This window comes from Pseudopodoces humilis, chromosome 9 (genome assembly GCF_049639895.1).
Source record: "Pseudopodoces humilis isolate 2021_Gansu_Grassland_sample_001 chromosome 9, ASM4963989v1, whole genome shotgun sequence".
Lineage (NCBI taxonomy): Eukaryota > Metazoa > Chordata > Aves > Passeriformes > Paridae > Pseudopodoces > Pseudopodoces humilis.
In genome coordinates, this window is record NC_142208.1 from 3,704,391 (window position 1) to 3,725,784 (window position 21,394).

At 46.7% G+C, this 21,394-nt stretch overlaps 1 protein-coding gene across 7 annotated transcripts in view; it reads left to right on the top strand.

The window, feature by feature from the left end:
* PRKG1 (protein kinase cGMP-dependent 1) overlaps positions 1-21,394 on the top strand; it is a 362,401-nt gene that overhangs the window by 326,199 nt on the left and 14,808 nt on the right. For 6 of the 7 annotated variants that reach the window (XM_014259495.2, XM_005530727.3, XM_088059523.1 and 3 more), the window contains 2 exons: positions 9,831-9,927; positions 20,225-20,364. In XM_014259495.2, the coding sequence (XP_014114970.2) occupies positions 9,831-9,927; positions 20,225-20,364 (237 nt within the window). Of the gene's footprint in view, positions 1-9,462; positions 9,730-9,830; positions 9,928-20,224; positions 20,365-21,394 lie in introns of those variants that run through there. The other variant, XM_014259494.2, reaches the window with a different exon arrangement.

The window sequence follows — 21,394 nt, forward strand, 5'->3', positions numbered from 1 at the left end:
CCTGAGGCAGCAGAGTGTCCTGGGGGTGCTGGGGGACACCAAGCTGTCCCTGAGGCAGCAGAGTGTCCTGGGGGTGCTGGGGGACACCGAGCTGTCCCTGAGGCAGCAGAGTGTCCTGGGGCCAAGGAGGCCAATGGCATCCTGGGGGCAGCAGGAGGAGCATTCCCAGCAGGGCAGGGAGGGATCCTGCCCCTGTGGGCAGCCCTGGAGGCAGCTCTGGAGTGCTGTGTCCAGCTCTGGCTCCTCAGCACAGCAGGGCCAGGGAGCTCCTGGAGCGGGGCCAGCGGAGGCTGCGCAGCTGAGGAAGGGCCTGGAGCATCTCGGTGCCCAGGAAAGGCTGAGGGAGCTGGGGCTGCTCAGCCTGGAGAGGAGCCCCAGCTGAGAGGGGCCCTCAGGCCTGGCTGGCCCTGGCTGCAGGGAGGGCTCCCAGCAGGGCCCAGCCTCTGCTCCGGGGGCCCAGCAATGGCACCAGAGCCACGGGCAGGGCCTGATGGCAGCAATTCCCCCTGGCCAGGAGGCACAACTTCTTCCCTGGGCAGTGCCCAGCCCTGAACACATTGGCCAGAGAGGCTGTGGGCTCTCCTGCCTGGGGCTGTGGCAGAGCTGTGTGCACACAATGCTGTGCCCTGTGCTCTGGGATGGCCCTGCTGGAGCAGGGAGGTGGCACCAGGTGCCCACTGAGCTCCCTTCAGCCTCAGCCACCCTGGGATCCTGTGATTTGGAAGAGGCTGCAGAAACAGAGAAGAGAAGAGAAGGCTCCAGGAGGACCTCAGACCCCCTCCAGTGCCTGAAGGGGCTCCAGGGGAGTGGAGAGGGACTTTGGACAAGGGATGGAGGGGCAGGACACAGGGAATGGCTTCCCACTGCCAGAGGGCAGGGATAGATGGGATATTGGGAAGGAATTGTTCCCTGGGAGGGTGGGCAGGCCCTGGCACAGGGTGCCCAGAGCAGCTGTGGCTGCCCCTGGATCCCTGGAAGTGTCCAAGGCCAGGCTGGACTTTGGGGCTTGGAGCAGCCTGGGACAGTGGAAGGTGTCCCTGCCCATGGCAGGGGTGGCACTGGATGAGCTTTAGAGGCCCTTCCATTCCAAACCATTCTGTGATTCCATGAAATGCCCCTCAGTAGCCCTTGGAGAGGGAATACAAGTTCTCTCAAGGTAGAGCTCTGCCTCTTAGCACTCTCCCTCTTGCAAGGGATTTTCTCCTGGAGGATTTGTGCCATTGGAAAAAAGAATGGAGAACAAAACACAGACCCTGAGTTGCCTGAAACTCCTGGGACTTGAATAAATGCACAATAAGTGGCGAACACAGCAAGTTGGACAAATAAATGTGTCTGACATCATCAATGTATTGATCTGTTCCCTACACTCCTTAAAAAATTTAAGAGGAGAAAGCTGCAACCACGTCCTTTTAATGTGAGCATCACCGTTGCTATGGTGACCTTTCCCTGTGCAGGTCTTGCCTGGAGACTGGAGGCAAAAGGGCTCCTTGGAGTTGATGTGCTCAGCTGAGCCACTTTGGGGGTGCTTGGGTCTAATTAGCACTTTGCAATTTCATAGAGCACAACTGTGATCTGAGCAATTTCAAGCTGTAATTAGGCTGAGCTTTCCCTGAGATCATGTCTGGCTTTCCAGGGGTGGAACCAAAGCTCTTTCCCAATGAATTCCAACAACTTGCCTAAACTACCTTTGGTGTTGTTCAATGGTACCTTGGAATCCAGTTTGGTAGCTGAGATTTATTGCCCTTGCAAAGTTCATTTGGAATTTTAATGCAAAATTCTTGTGTTCCTGAGTATCCACAGTAGCCTGGGCTCCCCTTGGTGTTTTCCAGAGGAAAAAAATCCCCAAGGGATCTGTAGGTATTGACTCTGAATTCAGTCAGAAAAGTGAAAGGAAAAATCCTTGATGCCTTCTTTTCCAAAGAGATTTTATTGCCTGTGGATCCAAACTGTTGAATCTGAAACTAATGAAGAGAAAAAGAGGGAATTCAGGGAATTTTCTCCTTCCTGACCAAAATACGCCTTTTTTTCCCCTTCTAAATTATTCAAGGGCATTAAAGTTCGCTGTGGGAGGTTTCTTTTCCACTGCCTTTGTATTATTCCTTTAGGAGTTGGGGGGTGGGTGCTCCCACGGTACAGAGAAATGCTGAGTACACCCAAGATACAGCTGCTGAATCTGGGGGTTTAAAGCCCAATTTGCCTCAGGAATCCATTATTCCAATGTGAATTTATTTGGCTGTTGATAAATAACATCTTACTGCTCTTCCATTTTAGATCTAATATTCTGTTCATTGGACTGAAATGAGGTTGTCAAGGTGTGAGCACAGCATTTGAGGTGCTGTGAGAGATCTTCTGCTTTTCCTTAGGAGTTTGTTCACTGGGCCAGGATAGAATGTGGTATGAGGCATTTCTTTGGCCTCCAGCTAAAATCATCCAGAATTAGAACAAGAGACCAGAAAAAAGGGAGGGAAAAGAGAAGGAACAACCCCCGTCCTTAAGCAATATCCTTTAATACTGCACAGAACAGGAAACTCCACCAGAGGAAGGAATACTCCACATCCTCCCTCCACCCCTTTTAATTAAAATGGATTAAAATCTGGGGGGTTTAATCAGACTATTCTGTAGGGTGTCTTGTTTGAACTATTTCAGGACATTTTGGCATGAAGAGTAGTACGAATGTTGTTTTACCCAGAGCTGAATCCAGCACTTCCCAGAGAAGGAGGTGGGGAGATTCCTGTTGGAAGCATGGAGCTGTTTTCTTAGGAGTTCAGGAGGAACATGTACATCTGGAAAACAAATAAATATTTCCATGGTGACCTCCCTGTGACTTCCAGAGAAAATCAGGAACTGTGTTCCCTAAAAACCCACCTGAGAGCACTTGGGTTCAGATCTCTGCAGAGTTCCCAGCAGTTGTCATTTTCTATCCTGTTTTTTTTGGCTCTTCCACTAAAATTGTGGCTTTTTCTGACCCATTACCATCTTGTGGATGTGTAATGGACAATTCTGCTACATGGGTGCTGGAACTGGGAAGTGGAGGGTTGGGATTTTGGGAGCTCAGGGTCCAGGGGGCTGTTGTGAGCTTTAAAGGGAGTGATGCACTTCTCTGTGTTATGAGAGGAGATGATCCCACATGAGTATCTGGGAAAAAAAGAGTGACATTTGCATTTGAAGGGGTTTTCTCTCAGATGAGATCCCATTGTGGGGTGGGAGGCACTGAACCCAGCAGCACAACATATTTAATGAGGTATCACCAATCTCTTGGCACATTTAGGGCTTCAACAAAACTCACTTCAGAAAATCCAGACTTTTCAAAGAGCCTGGACGAGGAGAAGCACTTTCTGAGCTGCTTTGGATGCATTTCCCCGTGTTCAGTTAAAATTCTGGGTGAGATCTGTGCAACATCCAAGTCTTCAAAGCCCCATAATTCCAACAAATCTCTTTAACTACTGAACCAACTTGGGATGAGCTCAGCTTGCTGCAACAGCACAATATCATGTTTGTGGTGCTGAGCTCTCACTGAAAAGTCATTTGCTTTTAAAAAAGGGGATGGGACAAATAAACCTGTGAGGTTTCTAAGCCTCTATTTTTAATTTCAGGTCTCCTTCCCCTTCCAGAGGAAGTTGGAGATGCAATGGCTTTAATGTCTGGTTTAACTGTCACTCAAAGCTCCCTTTCTGTAAGAAAATCTAAAGCAGGGAGTGTGCAATTTTCTCCTGATGTGAAATGCTGTGAGTTCAGGTGCAGGGGCATCTGAGAGAAATTCCCAGCCCTGAAAACATGGACTTGAAAAGAAATCCAGCCTTTCTTTTCCATGCAATATTCCCTGCAGCTGCAGCTTCAAACCCAGGGGCACCACCAGCACATTTTAAAAATCCCAAAGAAAAGGTTCTTGGTTTGGATTTTTGAGGGTGTCAGATGTGGAAGGCAGTGAGAGCAGCAGCTAAGTCAGGAGTTAAAGCCACCTCAGAAGGATGGGCTGTAAGGACACCTGACGTAAGGAATACCTGGGTTATTATTCCCATCTGTTTGTCCTGGATCCATCCACAGATCCATCTTTCCACTCTTTTGGTGTGGTTTGCAATTTAAAAAAAAACTTTGAGAGTAGAAGATGAGTCTGATGTTCTCCTCCTTGGTCTTCCTTGGGGCAGGGCAGCAAATCCTCATCTGGAGGTAAATCCTCTCTGAGCAGCCAGCATCAGTGGGTAGCACCAGAGCATCCATCCCTCCCTGGACTGGATTGGCATTAAGGTAGCTAATCCCAGGCAGGAATTATTGGTGGAAATATCCTGGAATAAATTTGGGATCTGAATTTGTGAGCGAGCTCATAAATGGCAGTGATGTGACAGAGCTGAGAATGAGTTCAGCTGTTCTGTAATGCTTGTGATGGACGGGGAAAACAGGCAAAGAGCTGGGCTTTTCCTCAGAATTGTTGTTCTTCCCAATGCCAGCTTTTCCTGAAAGGATCTTTGGGAAGTTCCCAAAGATGTGTTCGTGCATCATGAGGGGCATGGACGTGTGGAATGCAGAGGAAGGAGCACAGAGGCCTCTGCCATACATTCAGGACACTGTTATTCCCTGCTCTCACTGTCTGCTCTGCCCGAGGGGCATTTTGGGGCAAACACCCCCTTCCAGCTAATCCATGGAGACCTGGGAGTGCTCAGATCCTGGAGCAGTCTGGAGAGCAAGTTTGGCCTTCCCCAACAAGGGTTGGGTTCATGCCCTGGTCATTTTTTCCTGCTGCAAAGGTTTGTCAAGGGATATCTTCCCCCAGAAGTCCTGACCCAATGGATTGATGGGTAGAGGCAATGCTGGATAAGAAGGGTTTGCACCTGGGGTTTGACCTCTGAGAGGATGAGTGGCAACACACCACAAAGAAATAGGGATTTGCTCTCACTGCCTCCCAGTGCTTTCAGGCATTCCCAGACTCTGGATCCTGCTGGTTGTGTCGATGCCCTGTGGCTGTCCCTGCTCCCCTCTGTTCCCTGCCAGAGCTCCCTCAAACAGGGCACAGCTCAGCATCTCATGTGGACACAGCACAAGGTGCTTTTGTTTTCACTTTCACCTACTCCTAGATTCCCTGGTGCCCCAAATCCCTGGGAAAGATGTGATCCTGAGCTTTTTGGAGTCATTGGAGCCAGCAGGGAAGGGAAGCTGTGGCAGCCCTGCCACCATTTGCTGCATCTGCTCCTCCTTCCATCACTTTCAGTGATGAAGCCTCCTGGTGATGGGAATTCCAGCCATGTCCCTGCCACTTCCCATTATTCACCTTCACTCAAATTTGTGTTCTTCACATGGCACAAATCCAATCTAGGGAGCTTTAGGGACCAGACCCAGGGTGGGTCATTTCATCCCAGCTAAAATATGGACAGGCAGATGGAGAGTAAGAATAGTCACAGAACTGAAGATTTGGGGGAATTTTTTTGCTTTCTTTTACACATTTTTTTTTTAAGTGCCCCGTCACCTGAAGCAGCATTTGATAAGAAATAAAGTGGCTGACCCATCTTGGAAGTGTTCAAGAAAGGGTTGGGAACAACCTGGTCTAGTGGAAGGTGGTTGGAACAACATGATCATGAAGGTCCTTTCCAAGCCAAACTATTCCATGATTCTCTAACCCCTTTAGAATCTTGCTGTATCTTAAAACCACAAGGGCTTTTAGTGGACGCAGAAGTAAGGTTTAGTTTTGGGATGTATTTCCCTCCTCACCCCACCTGTGGATCTCAGGCTCATTTCACCTATGTCTCCCTGCAGACTGGCTCTGATCATCACCATCCAGGTGCTGCAGCTCCACTTTTCCCAGCTTTTGCAGAGATTCTGTAATTTCCATCCTCAGAAATGCATTTCCTCAGTGATGGGTGAGGTAGTGTCCAGGCTGACCTAAAAAACAAATGAAAGGCTGCTCATTAAACAAGGCTGGTGTCAGTCAGTGGGAAAGGCTCCCAAATTCTGGGTTTATCCCCCCAAACTGGTGGCATTTCCTCAGATCAAGATGGTTGGTTCCCATTTAGTTGCGATTCCTGGCTGGCTGGCAGCCTGCAGGTGGAGAGGAGCCAAGTTTTCTCTGGAGATGACAGTTTGCTAACAGATGTCTGATGTTTCCCAACACAGTTAGGATGGGAATCAGGAGCTACTCCAGCAAAGCTGAGCAGTTGGGTAATTGCAAACCTTTGCTCCTCACATTTTCTTGTTTATCAGCTGCCTGGGTAACACAATTATTTCATTATTTTTGTTGTTGCTCATAGTTCTAGGAGGCAAAGCTTGAAATATCTCTCAGAGTAATCATCATCCTAGGAGGCAGTGGCTCATTTAAATGCTGGGAAACCTCCAGCAGTGTGAGGAGCCACAGGATTTCCTCTCCCTGTGGGCACAGCATTGGCCAGATATTTGGGCTCCTGCACTGCCATTTCAAAGGATTGGGATATTGGAAGATGGAATTTCATCCTGAGCTCCCTGATTACTCTGGTGTCTTGTACATGGTGCCTGTCCCTGCCCAAGAGGCAAGGCAGCTCATCAGGAACAGGTATTATATTGGAGGCAAGGAAAGGAGCGGTGCTCCCAAGCCCCAGCTCTTCCAGAGGAGGTTTCAGGGGGTTTCTGCCATTCAGACTCACAGGAAATCTTGGAGAAGGGTTTGGAGACTCTGTAGGATTCTCCTGCCTAACTCAGACCTGGACATCTCCTGTGCTGCTCTGTGAGGTCCAGACATTGATGATTTTCCAGACATTTTGACACGGGATGAGCAGCACAACCACCAAAACATCCAGGGAAAGGCTCTTTCTTAATTACAGCTAATTCCACTGAAGATAAACAAGCCCAGAAATCCCAGTGCAGGAAGTTCAGGCCTGTTCATGTCTGCACAGCTCCAGCGTGGCACTGAATGTGCCTGTGATGCCGCTTCTGCCTCCAAGGCATCTTCCCAGCACTCCTCTCATCAATTGATTCAGGAATTTGAACTCTTCCAGAGGTCAGAAAAGCATTTGATTATTTGGAAGGTCTTCAAGCACTGTCATAAGGCTGGGATTTACAATTAAACTGCCTTTCTGATTAAGGAGGAATGACATGAGGCTGTGGCACCTCCAAAAGTGGAGAAAAGCACCCTGCCCTGGCACAGGTGGATTTGTCCTACAAAGGGATGAGTTATTCCCACCTCATCCTGCACAAGTGGGGTCAAACTGTCCCTACTCTCATCCCACCTCTGTTCTATGGAACTTCTCCCCTGATCACATTGGCCAGAGAGGCTGTGGGCTCTCCTGCCTGGGGCTGTGGCAGAGCTGTGTGCACACAATGCTGTGCCCTGTGCTCTGGGATGGCCCTGCTGGAGCAGGGAGGTGGCACCAGCTGTGGTCCTTTCCAGCCTGAGCCATCCTGTGAATATCCCAAACATTCCTGACTGCTGCAGATTCTTTATCCTGATCCAGAACTGAACATTTTCCTACAGAAAAATATTAATATAGCAACTGTATTCCTTAGCACTGCCCTCCCAGTGCCTTGAAAGGGCCTCTTTACTTTGGGAGGTGATAAAATCAAACATCACAGATGTTTTTTACCATCATTCTGTCAAGTGAGGAGCTCACACTGCAGAGCCTTGGGAGCTTCTGTTCAGGGAACAGCACACTCAGCTTCAGGAATTTGGAAGGAATTCTAAACTTCATGATGAGTAGCATGAAGGATCATACCCCTGGTTTCTGATTTAGCTTGGGAATATTTGTATTTTCATCTCTTTATTGAAGATATTTATCCTCCAGCTTAGCAGGTTTGGAATGCATAATGGCTTAATTTGTAGGAATTTGGTGTTTAAGTGGACTTGGACTTCCGTAGCTGGGAATAAAACAGAATTCCAGTGTGACTGTTGTTAGTGACCATGGGAAGGGCTTGTTTGATTGATTTTACCTGTGTTTCAGTTTCACTGCATATTTTTGGCATTTCTTTTGGAGTTTGGAGGCTTGTTGCACTGTATTTAGAAAAAAATGTATCCATTTATGTATCCATGTATACATCCAAAGGTTTTCCAAAGCAATCACAAATATTTTTCTAAGCAAAATAATACAGTTTTTTGACATGTTCTAATTCAAATCCAGAAGATTTCAGCTTCCTTATCCAGGAAGGTGTCCCTGCCCATGGCAGGGAGGTTGGAATCTGACGGTCTTGAAGGTCCCTTCCAACCCAAATCGTTGTGTAACCCTGGCCCTGAAATTTTACATCTGTTTGTGTATTGACAGGAAATTTTCCACACTGGAATTTCATCTTCCTGGCAATTAGAAATCATTAAAGGAATTTAACTGCTCTGTACATTCATCATGGAAACGAGAGGCGCTCCCTGCTCTGTCACTGCTGAAATGATGGCTCTGCCGTGCTTTGAAAGGGGACATTTAAATCCTTTTTTAGAGCCAACTCAGCATTCACCTCGTGATGAGCGTGAAGGGATCAATGAGCAGCTGTGGCACACAAGGTTATCCCAAGTTCACAGCAGGCTCTGTGCTGATTGGCTTCCAAAGTCGGATGCATCAGGAGCAAGGTCACAGACAGGATCTGGTGACAGCATAAAAAATAAAGCAGGGCTTAAGTAATTTGTTGACAGCACCCCCCGGGAGAGAATTGTGCTTTGCTGCCTCAGATTTGGGGCTTCATGATGTGACCTTTCATGTTGTTGGACTCCTATTTGTAGGTTTCCCTTTTCACTTGGGAAATGATGGGGTTTTGCTCTCTCTCCCCCATTGGCACTGAGGTTTTAAATAGAGCAGAGGAGGTGGCTTGAAGGGAATCTGGCAGTAAATCACTTCATGCTGTTAATGAAATAATCAGGGTCGGAATGTCCCAGAGCTGGCCAGGTGGCAGTGGGATGGTGGCTCATCTTCCCACTGCTGTTACCCTGCACCAGCAAAGCCTCCAGTGATTATGCCCTACTGTTAATTGCAAGCTATTCCAGCTAAAATGAAGCCCTGCACCCTCCAGCCAACTCTTCCCATAAAGTCACCCTCAGCCAAAGGTCGGACTCTCCGGCAGCCGAGTGTCACATTTGATGGAGGGGGCGGATCCTGCTCATCCATTTCCCCTCCAAGCCTTTCTAAAAATACCCTAAACCTTAACAAGGAACTATTTTGGAGGAATCATGGTCATGGATAGGCATGGGAAGCTGATTCTGGCAGGCTTGCATGGGCTGGAGTTGCGTTTTCCTTATTCAGGGGCTTGGTGTTGTGGGGCAGTTTGCCATGGGATAAACGGAGACCATTGGGATTTTGAGACCTCCTGGCTTGGGATGGCTGCTCTGAGTGGGTTTGCAGGAGGAGAACAAGTGAAGATACCCTTATAGGAATGCTGATCTGTGACTGGAGTCATTCATTTCAGGCATTTGCAGCTTATCAGATCTGATTTCATAAAACCTGGCTGGGATTTCTCTCCAGGGACCTTTAGTGATCCTGCCACTTCCAATAAACATTTAGAGAAACTGCTGCCAGCCTGTGGATATGAGAAACTCCTAGGAGAGCCTTTTCCAAAAATCCTTAAAGACACCAAAATCTTTAAAGGCAAATCCCACCCAGGAGAAGATGGGTAGAACGTGCCCAGCTGTAGCCTTGGGAGCTGGATCGTGGTGCCAGGCGTTGGCTTTGCACCCTCAGTAGGGATGTTTGCTATTCCCCCTTGGAAAACTGTGCCCTCCAGAGCCACGCTGGGATCGGGAGCAGCAGAATGCTGAGCTAAAAGCCAATTTTGAGAGCTGAGATGGAAGTGCAGCAGGTAAAGGCTGGCCCAGGCTCTCACAGCTCGGGGGCGGCGACTCACACTGCTCAGGTTTGCACCTCTAAGAAATTTCCATTTTTTCGCCTCAAAACCTCCAGATACGAAGCCGAAGCTGCCTTCTTTGCCAACCTGAAACTGTCAGATTTCAACATCATCGACACCCTGGGAGTCGGAGGGTTCGGGAGAGTGGAGCTGGTAGGTGACCTCTTCTTTGTGTGGCATCCTAAAACAACTGCCGTGTTAAAGACTTCATTTTCTTTGTTCTTACACCCCAATAACCCTGAGAAAAATGAACTGCTGGGATTGTATAGTGAAGAAAACTGACTTATATTTCCTTTCCAGGCATAAGAAATGTACCAGTAAATGTTTTGCAGTAGCCAAGGAGGATTTATGTCCTAGGCTGAGAGAGGAGCACACATCTCCTCTCTCTCTTAAGTGGTTTATGGCATTGATTTACGGCCTTTTAAAAACACCCTGAAGAATTGGGTGAGTGCTAGCATTGGAAGAGCAACCTAAAATCTTATTTAACCAGATCCAGGATAACAGTAGAAAACTTCTCTTACACATTTTTTTATTCAGGTCTAGAGCGCTTGCACCTGATTGTTCTCAAAGCTGACCCATGGCAACACATCCCAGAGAGGGCCTGGTTTTGTGGAGAAAGGACAAAATCCAAGCCTGCTTTTTTTTGCTCTGCTTGGCTTTGGAGCTCTGTGGTCTCCTTTAAAGCAGAGCCCGAGCAAGAGGCGACCTGTTTGTAACACCAAGGCAACGCAAAACCTTGGAGTAGGAAGAGGGAGTTGGGTTTCACCACGGAGGAGCTCCGGACACCGGACACTCCTGCACTATGTTAGGAACTCCTGCAAGCCCAGGCAGATGGGGAACAGAGTTACTGTTACCACCACAAAACTTTGGGGAATCCTCCACTCTGTAACCCTGTGGGGGCCGAAGGTGGCTGGGAATTAGAAAATGGGAAAAACGTGGTGGTTTTGGTGGTTATTTGTGATGTAAAGAGTAAATTTGGTGTGTGCAACCCAACTTGCTCTTCCCTGTGGTTTATTCCTGACTTTTCCTGCATGGATGTGAAATCCTGTGGAGGGGAGAGCATCTGTGGGAACACTGGTCCCTTCCAGGGGTTTAGGGTTTAATGTATGATTATTTTGTTTATGAATATTTAAATTAATGAGTATTTTTAAGGAGTCAGCTGCTGAGGATGCTTTAGAGCAGGAGGTTGTGCTCAACCTCTCTTTTGAAGTCCCTCTATCCTCTCCAGGCACCAGGGATTTGCCTCCTAAATTAACATCTGGCTTCTCCACCCACCAGTTTGAGGCTTGGTTTGTGCCTTGTGAAGGTTTTGGGTTCATTTTTAAGGGGTTTTGCCAACCTCAAGGTGTTCCTGGGGAGGTGCTCAGGTTTCTCCCCATGAGGGGTGGCTGCTGGGACCCTCACCGGTGGCCATGGCCAGGCCTCTGCCTGTGGCAGCTTTAAGGTAACAAAAACTCCACCCTGGTGATGTGTGACCCTGGCCCAGGAGGTGCTCTGCCCCTTCAAGGTGTCAGCTCGAGTAAAAATATTCTGTTCTCAGCAGATGCTCCCACCTCAGAAGGCTCCAAGGAGCCCTGGAGCCACCTGGTGTGCAAAAAACATTCCCAGGGGTTTTCTTCAGAGGTGGGTGCCCCTCTCCTGAGCAGGAAAATGCTGGATAAGCTCATTTTTTGTAGCTCTTAACTGACACTGAACTGCACACAGATAAAACATATTTAAAAGTGTAGTTCAACACACCAGATTTTGTTGTTTTTCTTTACCACAGAAGGAAATTCTGTTATAAAGCCAAGAAAATATTCCTTTTGTCAAAACTGAGCCTGGAATTGCTGCCTCATGCTTCTGCCTTTGCCATTAAAAATATGGTTTATTATTTGGGCTAAAATTGTAAAATATATTGAAGGAATCGGCTCTTTTATTGCCTGAATATGGAAGTGCAGCAATCTTCCTGGAAAACATTCACAGTTTTTGTGCTTTCCAGGAGTAAAATGGATCAAAAAAGTGAAGGACATGGCAAGAAAAAGGAATTTTATAGCTTTGGGCACGAAGCCTCAGAACATCACTGCTGGAGAGGGGAGCTGGTGGTGGCTGGGGGGAAACTGGAATGTTTGGGGCTGGAATTGGCCAAAAAGGAATTACAGAATAACATTCCCATAGGATGTGGTTTTCCAGACACCTCTGGGAATGCTGGTGCCTTGGAGAGGTCGCCCTTTTCGTGCATCCATGCACAAGGATATGGCTTTTAGGTCAGACAGCCTAAAATATAAATTATTTTCAATTCCTCAGATATTACACATGGAAATCCCCTTTTGTCTTGCCTTCCCAGGCAGTTCTGTTTTCTGTATCTCAGGAAAAAATTCCAGAGCATTGGAATGAGTGTTGTTTGCTCAGTTTTTTGGTGACTCCCTGGTGCCTCTTCCAACATCCTCATGGATGCTCCTCTTCATCCCAAATTGGGCTATGTAATTGACTTTTATTGAGGGTTTTTTTGAGAGATAAATCATCCAGGGTTGGAGAAATGGCAGCAAATGGCAGGAGCAGAGTTTTTGGGATGCATCCACTCCTTTTTCCAGCTCAGCCTCCCTGCTTTATCTCAGCTGAGCATCTTCTGGGGTGGGATCCAGGATTAACATTAAGAAAAGAGGAATTTCAGGTGCCACTGGGATAGGGGACGTCACCTCATGTGACAGGGATGGAGGGCAGGTGTCCCCAGCTCTCAGACACCATCTCTGCTGACTTTTATTGCTCTTGGCTTTGTCCTTTAATTTCCTTTTCACTCAAGTCCTGTGCTCCTGAGTGTCTGCCCCAGGTCAGTTCTTCTGGGTTTAAAATCAAGATCATTTTTGACAGCTCTGAAATAAATACATTGGAGTAGCTAAACACCCAGGATTAGAGTAATTTTTCCATGGGATCGGTTCCTGTAGGTGATGGCGGAGCACAGAGAGACTAAAAATGACATCCTTGCCTTCTGCACTCCTTCTGGCTCCGTGGTGGCTCCAAAAATCAGAATTCCTTTGCAATATGGAGATTGCTAAAGACACAAATAAAAACATGCACATCAAATGTTCCAGCCATGTTTTATGGGCTCTGTACAAAGCGGACACAACGGAATTTTTCAGCTTTATTTGTGTTTTAAGAGAAGTCTGGCCCCAGATTTTGAAGTGCAATTAAATCTCTTCCAGCCTCCAGCCTGTGTTGTAAACAAAGCCATTAGTGAATTAATTAGATAATGAGGAAAAACACACTGCAATTGTCTTCTGATAGCCTGACAGATGCAGAATCCAGATATTTTTATTGGTGAAAATTTCCAACTGTGTCCCATTTCCAATTCCAAAACGAGCTGCTTTTCCTTGCAAAGACTTTTATTAGAAAGATCATTTTTCTCTTGGAAATCTCCTAATTTTTGGGTTTAATTGTCAGGAATTGCCTCAAGCTGTGCCAGGGGAGGCTCAGGTTGGACACCAGGAGGAATTTCTCCATGGCAAGGGAGCTCAGGCCTTGGCAGGGGCTGCCCAGGGAGGTTTGGAGTCCCCATGCCTGGAGGTGTCCAGGGAAGGGCTGGACGTGGCACTCAGTGCTCTGGGCTGGGGACAAGGTGGGGATGAGGCACAGCTTGGACTCCATGGGCTGGAGGGATTTTCCAGCCTCAGTGATCCATAAGGATTTTTAGGGGACTTTCCACATCTCCTTAAGGCCAGATTCAGCCTCTCTCCTGAGCTAAGTTTAGAGAGAAATGAGAATTTGCATACCCAAATTAGATTCCCACTCTCTACCTCAAGCCCAACATTAATTTAGGGTCGGCTACAGAACACGCTGTGCTGGGTTAGGCTGGAAAAGAAGTCAAGATTTAAATAAACCCTACCTAAAATATGGCTCAGGGTGGTTGTTACTGCCCCTGGATCCCTGGAAGTGTCCAAGGTCAGGCTGGACAGGGCTTGGAGCAGCCTGGGATAGTGGAAGGTGTCCCTGCCCATGGCAGGGGGTGGAATTTTGGAGCTTTAAGGTCCCTTCCAACCCAAACCATCCTGGGAATTTAGAAGAAGATGGAAAGAAAAATCATGGAGTAAAAATGAAGTCTACAAGATACATTGTAGGCTGAGTTTGGAAGGATGAATCCTTCAAAAATGTAGGCAGCAGGGTGGAAACTGTCCATGACAGTGACCTTGTTTTTTTTTTTTTAATAATCCAGATTCCACTCTTTGAGAAAGCACTAAATTTCCTATCCCAATTGGAACACTATGGGACTCTATGGGAAAATAATTTTGCACAATTATACACAAAGAAGACACTAAAAAAGCAAATTTAACAAATTTTAATCAAACACTCAGCTGTGCTAAACCCCTTTAACTCCACATCCTGATCCCTGCACTGAAAACTGATTTTTGTTGCTTGACAACAAACACAGCCAAGTTTTTTATGAGTAAAGGGCAAATATTGGGCAAATATGTTAAAATATTTTAAAATTTCTGTCTTCCTATAAAACCCAGAGGTAGAACTGATTTTGCAGAAATGTCTGGAAGCAAAAGGCTAAAAAGAAGTGAGGAATGTCAAGGGTTTCATACATGAAAACATTCCAAGGAAAATAAAATAGAGGAAGAAGGATTCTATGGCTAAGATATGTAGGAAATGGAAAAACTCACTGCTGTGGGGTCTTGGAAATATCAAATGGAGCTAAACTCCAACAATCCCTTACATGATCCTGCTCTGCTTCCCAGTTTGGATTTGTCTGAAATATAAAACCTATTTTTATGTTTAATTCCTGCCTCCAGCCGGAGCTGAAATCTCTGGCTCAGCTCATATCCTGATCCAGCCTCTGCCCAGATTTGATGGGCTCCCAACACATCCCATCTTTCCAAACTTTGCCAAGACCCTTTCCATGAACAGACAAGCCCTAGGATGTGTTTCCATCTACAAAGGATGAGTTTAGTTTCAACAGGAATACAAAATCCAGGGAAAATTAAAACACGCCCCTGCAGTGGTCCAGCCCCACATGGCTGTGTGATAAAAGGAAACATCCTGCACATGCTGGGGAAGGGAATATGCTGCAAATGTTGGGAAAGGATGGAAAAAAAGGGTCAGAGCATCCCCAAGATTTTGCTGAGCTCAGAAGGAGTGACATTGTCAGATGAGTTTGGGATTTCCTTGGGTACATGATCTCAAATCCCTCACTGAAATCCCCAGATCTTCCTCCCTTCATAGCAACCAAAAGATCCATTATTTCAAAAGCCAAAAAATTCACAGAATCCAGGATCACTGAGGCTGGAAAATCCCTCCCAGCCCATGGAGTCCAAGCTGTGCCTCATCCCCACCTTGTCCCCAGCCCAGAGCACTGAGTGCCACGTCCAGCCCTTCCCTGGACACCTCCAGGCATGGGGACTCCAAACCTCCCTGGGCAGCCCCTGCCAAAGCCTGAGCTCCCTTGCCATGGGGAAATTCCTCCTGGTGTCCAACCTGAGCCTCCCCTGGCACAGCTTGAGGCCGTTTCCCCTTGTCCTGTCCCCCAGAGACAGCAGCAGAGCCTGACCCCCCCTGGCTGATTATGGGGAATTCTCTTCCATCCTGGGAGAAGAGGAATCCATTCAGTAGGAAAAGCAGGCTGTCCCCTCTTGCTGGGACAGGAGCAGTCACTGCTCTGTGTGCAGCAGTTCAGCTGTTGGGATCAGGAGCTCAGCTTGCAAACACTGCTCTCAGCAACAGCTGTTGCTATTTTTGTTGGTTCCACCAGATCGAGCTGGGAAACAGTGAAAATTCAGGACCTTGGGAGTGCCCAGCAAGCAGGAGCACTTGGAATTCAGCTCCCGAAGCACTGCTGTTGAATCCGTTCTTATTTGATGTGATAGGGAAATAGCCATGCTTCAGCAGAGAGTGGATTTCTGGCTCCTTTCTTTTGGAAAAATTCTGCAGGAAGCAAAATTCCCTTGGCAAAACAGCTTTGTTATTGTGGAGGTTCAGAGGGACACAGAGGGAAACTGTGGTGAGTGAGCTCCTCAAACCCATCCAGTGCCATCCCTGCCATGGCCAGGGACACCTCCCACTATCCCAGGCTACTCCAAGCCCCAAAGTCCAACCTGGCCTTGGACACTTCCAGGGATCCAGGGGCAGCCCCAGCTGCTCTGGGCACCCTGTGCCAGGGCCTGCCCACCCTCCCAGGGAACAATTCCTTCCCAATATCCCATCTATCCCTGCCCTCTGGCAGTGGGAAGCCATTCCCTGTGTCCTGGCCCTCCATCCCTTGGAAATACCCTGAAATGTTAAGTCACGGAAATAAATCTTTCTCTGGGGGCTTGTTCTGCATCCTGGTAAATATTTATGAAAGTTTCCACTTTCCCAAGGTCAGCTGGTATTGGATCAGCCCAGGAATTGCTGGAGTTGCAGACTGTATATAACACACATTGGGATGATTTATAGGGAATACGAGCAGGGAGGAGGAAGGATAAGAAAGACACAGCTCATTTTTCCTCTTTTCCATTCAGCTCTGGATTCCTCATCAATACCCATTTTCCCAGCCAGCCTGAGAAAGAACCAAGATGTAAAACCATATTTGTTTATATAGTGTATATATAATGTATATTAAATGTATAAATGTTAAACACCAGACAAAAATCAGGCCTGGAGTGCTCTGTGTGTCCTGGAAACTGCAGAAGTTTAAAACCATAAAGCAAAGGAAGGATTTTGGAGTGATTCCAACAGGAGGAGCCAGCTGTGATCCTATGAAACAAGGATATAGAAAAGCCAGAGAGGCTGCAGCTTTCCTTTTTCCCTGCCTTTCTTTGCCCATGGAATTCCAGAATGGATTGGGTTGGAAGGGCCCTTAAAACCCATCCCATTCCACCCCCTGCCATGGGCAGGGATACCTTCCACTGTATTGACACCTATAAATATTCCATATTTATATTAGCTGTGCACATATATCTATATATATACAGCCTATATATTATGTACATTTTATATCTCTAAGCAAAATAAAAATGTTTGTTAATCCTTTTTTCTTGCACCTTCTGAGCTCAAACCCAAAATCCTTGTGGTTCCTGTGGCTCCCTGGGCTGGTTTTCCCATCAGGATTGAAGGACAGGGTGTCCTTAGCAGCCCCTTCTCATCTTTTTAGGATTTACCATGTTTAGTGTTTTTTAAGTAAAAAAAAAAATCCAGGTGACTCCTACATATTTTTTTCAACTTTTGGAATGAGATTGAGATTGGACACAGGGGTATTTTTGTATTAATTAATATTAACACTAATAACTATTATTGGTAAGAATAATAGAAGTGACCTGGAGTTTCCCACCTTTACATCATAAAATAGTCCTCAAAATCACCTCGACTGGCAGAAAGCAGAGCAAGGAGAAGGCTCAAGCAGTCTGGAATAGAAGGAAAATCTTCTCCTCCAGGGCTCGTTTTCCAGGTGATCCAAAAAAATAGCCCTTGGATTCTGTACCTGAACAGTTCTGGTGCATCAGCACTTTTAATGCAAATTAATCCCTCTGTGGTTTCAAAATCCCACAAATTTTCTGCCTTCCAAAGGACTGGGAATGGAAAATGGATCTGAATTCTCTGGTGGCATCAGGTCCAGGCATTGCCTGAGCTAATTGCAGATGCCTGTTCTATATTTAATATAATAATAGTGTAATAATATATTAATCTAGTAATATAATAATATACTAATATAATAATAATAATTGCAGCTGCTTTTTCTATATTTAATACCTTCAGCAGTGAGGACATCCTCAAACACCAGATAAACTCCCTGCCTTCTTCCTCTTGGAAATTTCCTTCCCTGGACTAACTTGGAAGTGTAGAAAAGCAAGTGACTTCCCCAGGCTCTCCATCCCTGACAAAATAGTAATAAAATTTTAAAAAATAGCCTTTTACATGAGAGACACAAGAATTAGGTGGTCAAAATCTGTGGTATTAAATAAGGGGACACATTGGGATTTTCTCCCAGCACCCTTTGTTTTGTGATATTGGAATTTATTCTCCTGAGTCTCCACCAGGTTGTTGGGTTTATTTTCACACTGATGCCTGGCACAGATTAACATGAAGTTACTATTATTATTATTATTATTATTATTATTATTATACTATACTATACTATACTATACTATACTATATTATAACATTGACTAGTGGGAATTTCAAGTGAATTTAGAGTGCTAAATATTTATTTTTTTATTGTTTGATGCCCAAATCAACCAAAATATGCTTGATTTTGCTGCTTGGAGCTGCTTTCTTGATTATTTTTGTGTGTGGACAACCTAACATTAAAAAATACAGGCTGAAAGAGAATAGATCTGAATTGAAGAATTTGCAAGGACTTTGCAAATACTTTGGTGTGAAACAATTTGGGGAACAGTGGTGGTGCTTGTCCATCACCACATGGAACGCTCCGGTGGGAAGCCAAGAAATCTGGATTCCAAACAAAAGAAAGGATAAGTTCTCCACAAGTTAATCCTTAGTCCTCCCAAAATTTAATTATTTCTTGTTTTCAAAATTGGGTAAATTCTGCTCAGCCCAGATTTCACCTTGATTTTCATCAGGTCATCTGTGTGCCACCTCCCTGCTCCCCTGCCTTGGTTCAAATGGGATAATATCCAATATTTCATCCAAACAGTTAAACTGAGGCCATTTATTCAAAATGAGACTTAAAAAAAAAAATAGAAACCAAACTCTAACCCCAAACCAAAAGTGCTTTTATCACTTTTAGTTGGCTAAATATACAGAATTTCTTTGTGCTTTGAGCTGTGGTCAAACCAGGATAAGAAATAATGAGGCAGAACAGAAAAATGTTCTGCTTTACTTTTTGGGCATTGTTTGGGACTTTGTAATGTGTTTCTCTGAAAATAAAATGGCAAACACAGATTTCCAGCAAAGATAATGATGAGGAATCTCAGTGTGAAAAACAGGACAGGAGCTTTGGAAAAACAAAAGTTTTATGTGGGCTTGGAAATCCTTGAGGCTGTGGGGAATGAGAAACCACAAATCTGGCTTTTATATATATATATAATTTTTTTTTAATTATGAAAATTTAATTAATAATTACATAATTTAATTTAATAATTTAATTTAATAATTTAATTTAATTATTAACATTTTGGCCACAAGTGGCCTGTCATTTGTTAGACTTTAAATAATTGGTGGTGGTGGTGTTGGAAACCTCTCTGCCAGCTGAGGACCCACCTGTTGGGATTGATTTCCTTAAGGTTTGCAGGTCCTTTTGGACTTGAGGCTCCCAGTTTCATTTCTGGGGATGCTGGGGATACCATCCCTCCTGGTGTTTCCATGGGGATACCATCCCTCCTGGTGTTTCCATGGGGATACCATCCCTCCTGCTGTTTCCATGGGGATACCATCCCTCCTGCTGTTTCCTTGGGGATACCATCCCTCCTGGTGTTTCCATGGGGATACCATCCCTCCTGGTCTTCCCCTGATCCCTGAACCACAACAGAACAAAGCAGCTGGACAAGAAACTGTTCAAGTTCAGGGTGTGTGGCCTGGGAAAAGCCCAGGGGAATGTCTGGATAACACTCTTGGGAACATGGTGGGATTCTTAAAGTGTGTGTGCAGGGCCAGGAGTTGGACTGAATCATCCTTTAAGGGTTCTTCCAGCTCAGCCCATTCCATGGTTCTATAAAGGTGCCATGTCTCATATCCACCCACATTCCTGTCAGCAAAACAATACCGAACCAGATCTGACATTAAATAATTCTGATTGCCTGAGTGTTGCCTCCTAGCCCTAAAGGCAGGCTGGGTTTCTGACGGGGCTCAGTGACAGCCAGGCTGCTTCCCTCTGGCAGAAGCCAAACTCCTACAAGGACACCAGAACAGAAGTTGCCAGATGGCACCTGGTGCTCGACAAGGGGGACAGCATCTCACTGGAATATTGTGAGCAGCAGACTTGGAGGCCTGGGAGGTCAACAGCGGGGTTCCTTTGAGAGGGCTGGCCAGGATGGGAAGGGTGGCTGCCTTCCAGCTGGCTTTGGGATAGGGACCTGTTCCTCGGGGTTTCTCAGGGTTCAGAAGTTGCCAGGGTTACCTCGAGAGCAAGCAAACAACTCCTGTCGGCCTCAGCTCGGGGAACCGAGCTAAAAATAGGGGGCAGAGGCTTAAGGTGAAAAGCAGAGCAGTGAGCAGGCAGTGCTGCTGGGAAGCCAGGTCTGCTCATCCTCTGCAGGCATCCCAGCTCCGCAATTCCCAGCCAGAGCCAGCACGGGTGGGGTGAGCCGGAGGAAAGGGGGAAAGCTGGATGTTAACTGGCAACAACCCAGAGCAACGCCCACATTTGGCTTTTCCCTGGAAATCCTGGTGTTTAGAAACGGCATTTTTTAGCAGTAAGCCAAGTAGTTAAAAACCTGGATGATGACTGGAGAGGTGGGAGGTTCCTGGAAGGCAGGCAGGTGGGATTGCTGGCAGGGAGGTGGGATATCCTGTGTGTAACCCCGGCCTGTCCTGCCGTGCCCAGGTGCAGCTGAAGAGCGAGGAGGCCAAGACGTTCGCCATGAAGATCCTGAAGAAGCGGCACATCGTGGACACGCGGCAGCAGGAGCACATCCGCTCCGAGAAGCAGATCATGCAGAGTGCCCACTCCGACTTCATCGTCAGGTACCTCCCTCTGCCCCGGGCCCTGGGCCCTCAGCATTCCAGGGATCCACACAGGGATCAGCCAGACAGCGTGGAAAAGCCGTCAGCTCCGCTCCTGCGAGGGAATGGAGATGTGGAGCAGGAGGAATGAGCTGGGCAGAGCTCACTGGTGCTTCCAGACCATCCATGTGGAGCCCCAGGATGATGTGGGTGGGAAGGGACCTTAAAGCTCATCCAGTTCTACCCCTGCCATGGGCAGGGACACCTTCCACTATCCCAGGCTGCTCCAAGCCCCAAAGTCCAGCCTGGCCTTGGACACTTCCAGGGATCCAGGGGCAGCCACAGCTGCTCTGGGCACCCTGTGCCAGGGCCTGCCCACCCTCCCAGGGAACAATTCCTTCCCAATATCCCATCTATCCCTGCCCCTCTGGCACTGGGAAGCCATTCCCTGTGTCCCCTGACCCAAGTCCCTCTCCAGCTCTCCTGGAGCCCCTTATATCTATCTATCTATCTATCTATCTATCTATCTATCTATCTATCTATCTATCTATCTATCTATCTATTTATTTATGTATCATGATTTGGCTTTGCCCCTGCTCAAGGTTAATTTTCCTTTTCCTTCCCAATTTCTGAGTCTTCCTTCCCACTAAGGGAAGCTGGAAGGCAGGGCTTCACCCTTTGAAATGACACAGGGCCATGACAATGAGCAGCTGTGTCCAGCATTTCTCTTTAGGGAATATTTGACAACTCGAGTTCAGCATCCCTGGACTCCTCACAGGCAAACACATTAAAACCACCTTCCTGCCCCAAACCTAAGCACATCTCCAGGGAATAAAAGGGGCGACAGGCATTTTTGGTTGTTTCCACCCAAATTACAACGTTCCCTGGCTTTTAAGGGCCTGTGAGGACAGAGAGGGATTTCTTCCAATGCTGTAGGACAGGATAGAGCAGTGGATGCTGAGGATCTCTGGATCTACCTTGAAGGGCATCCAGGTGAAGGCTGCCTCATCCCAGCCTCAGAGATGCCTGGAAAACTTTTCTGCCTTAGAAG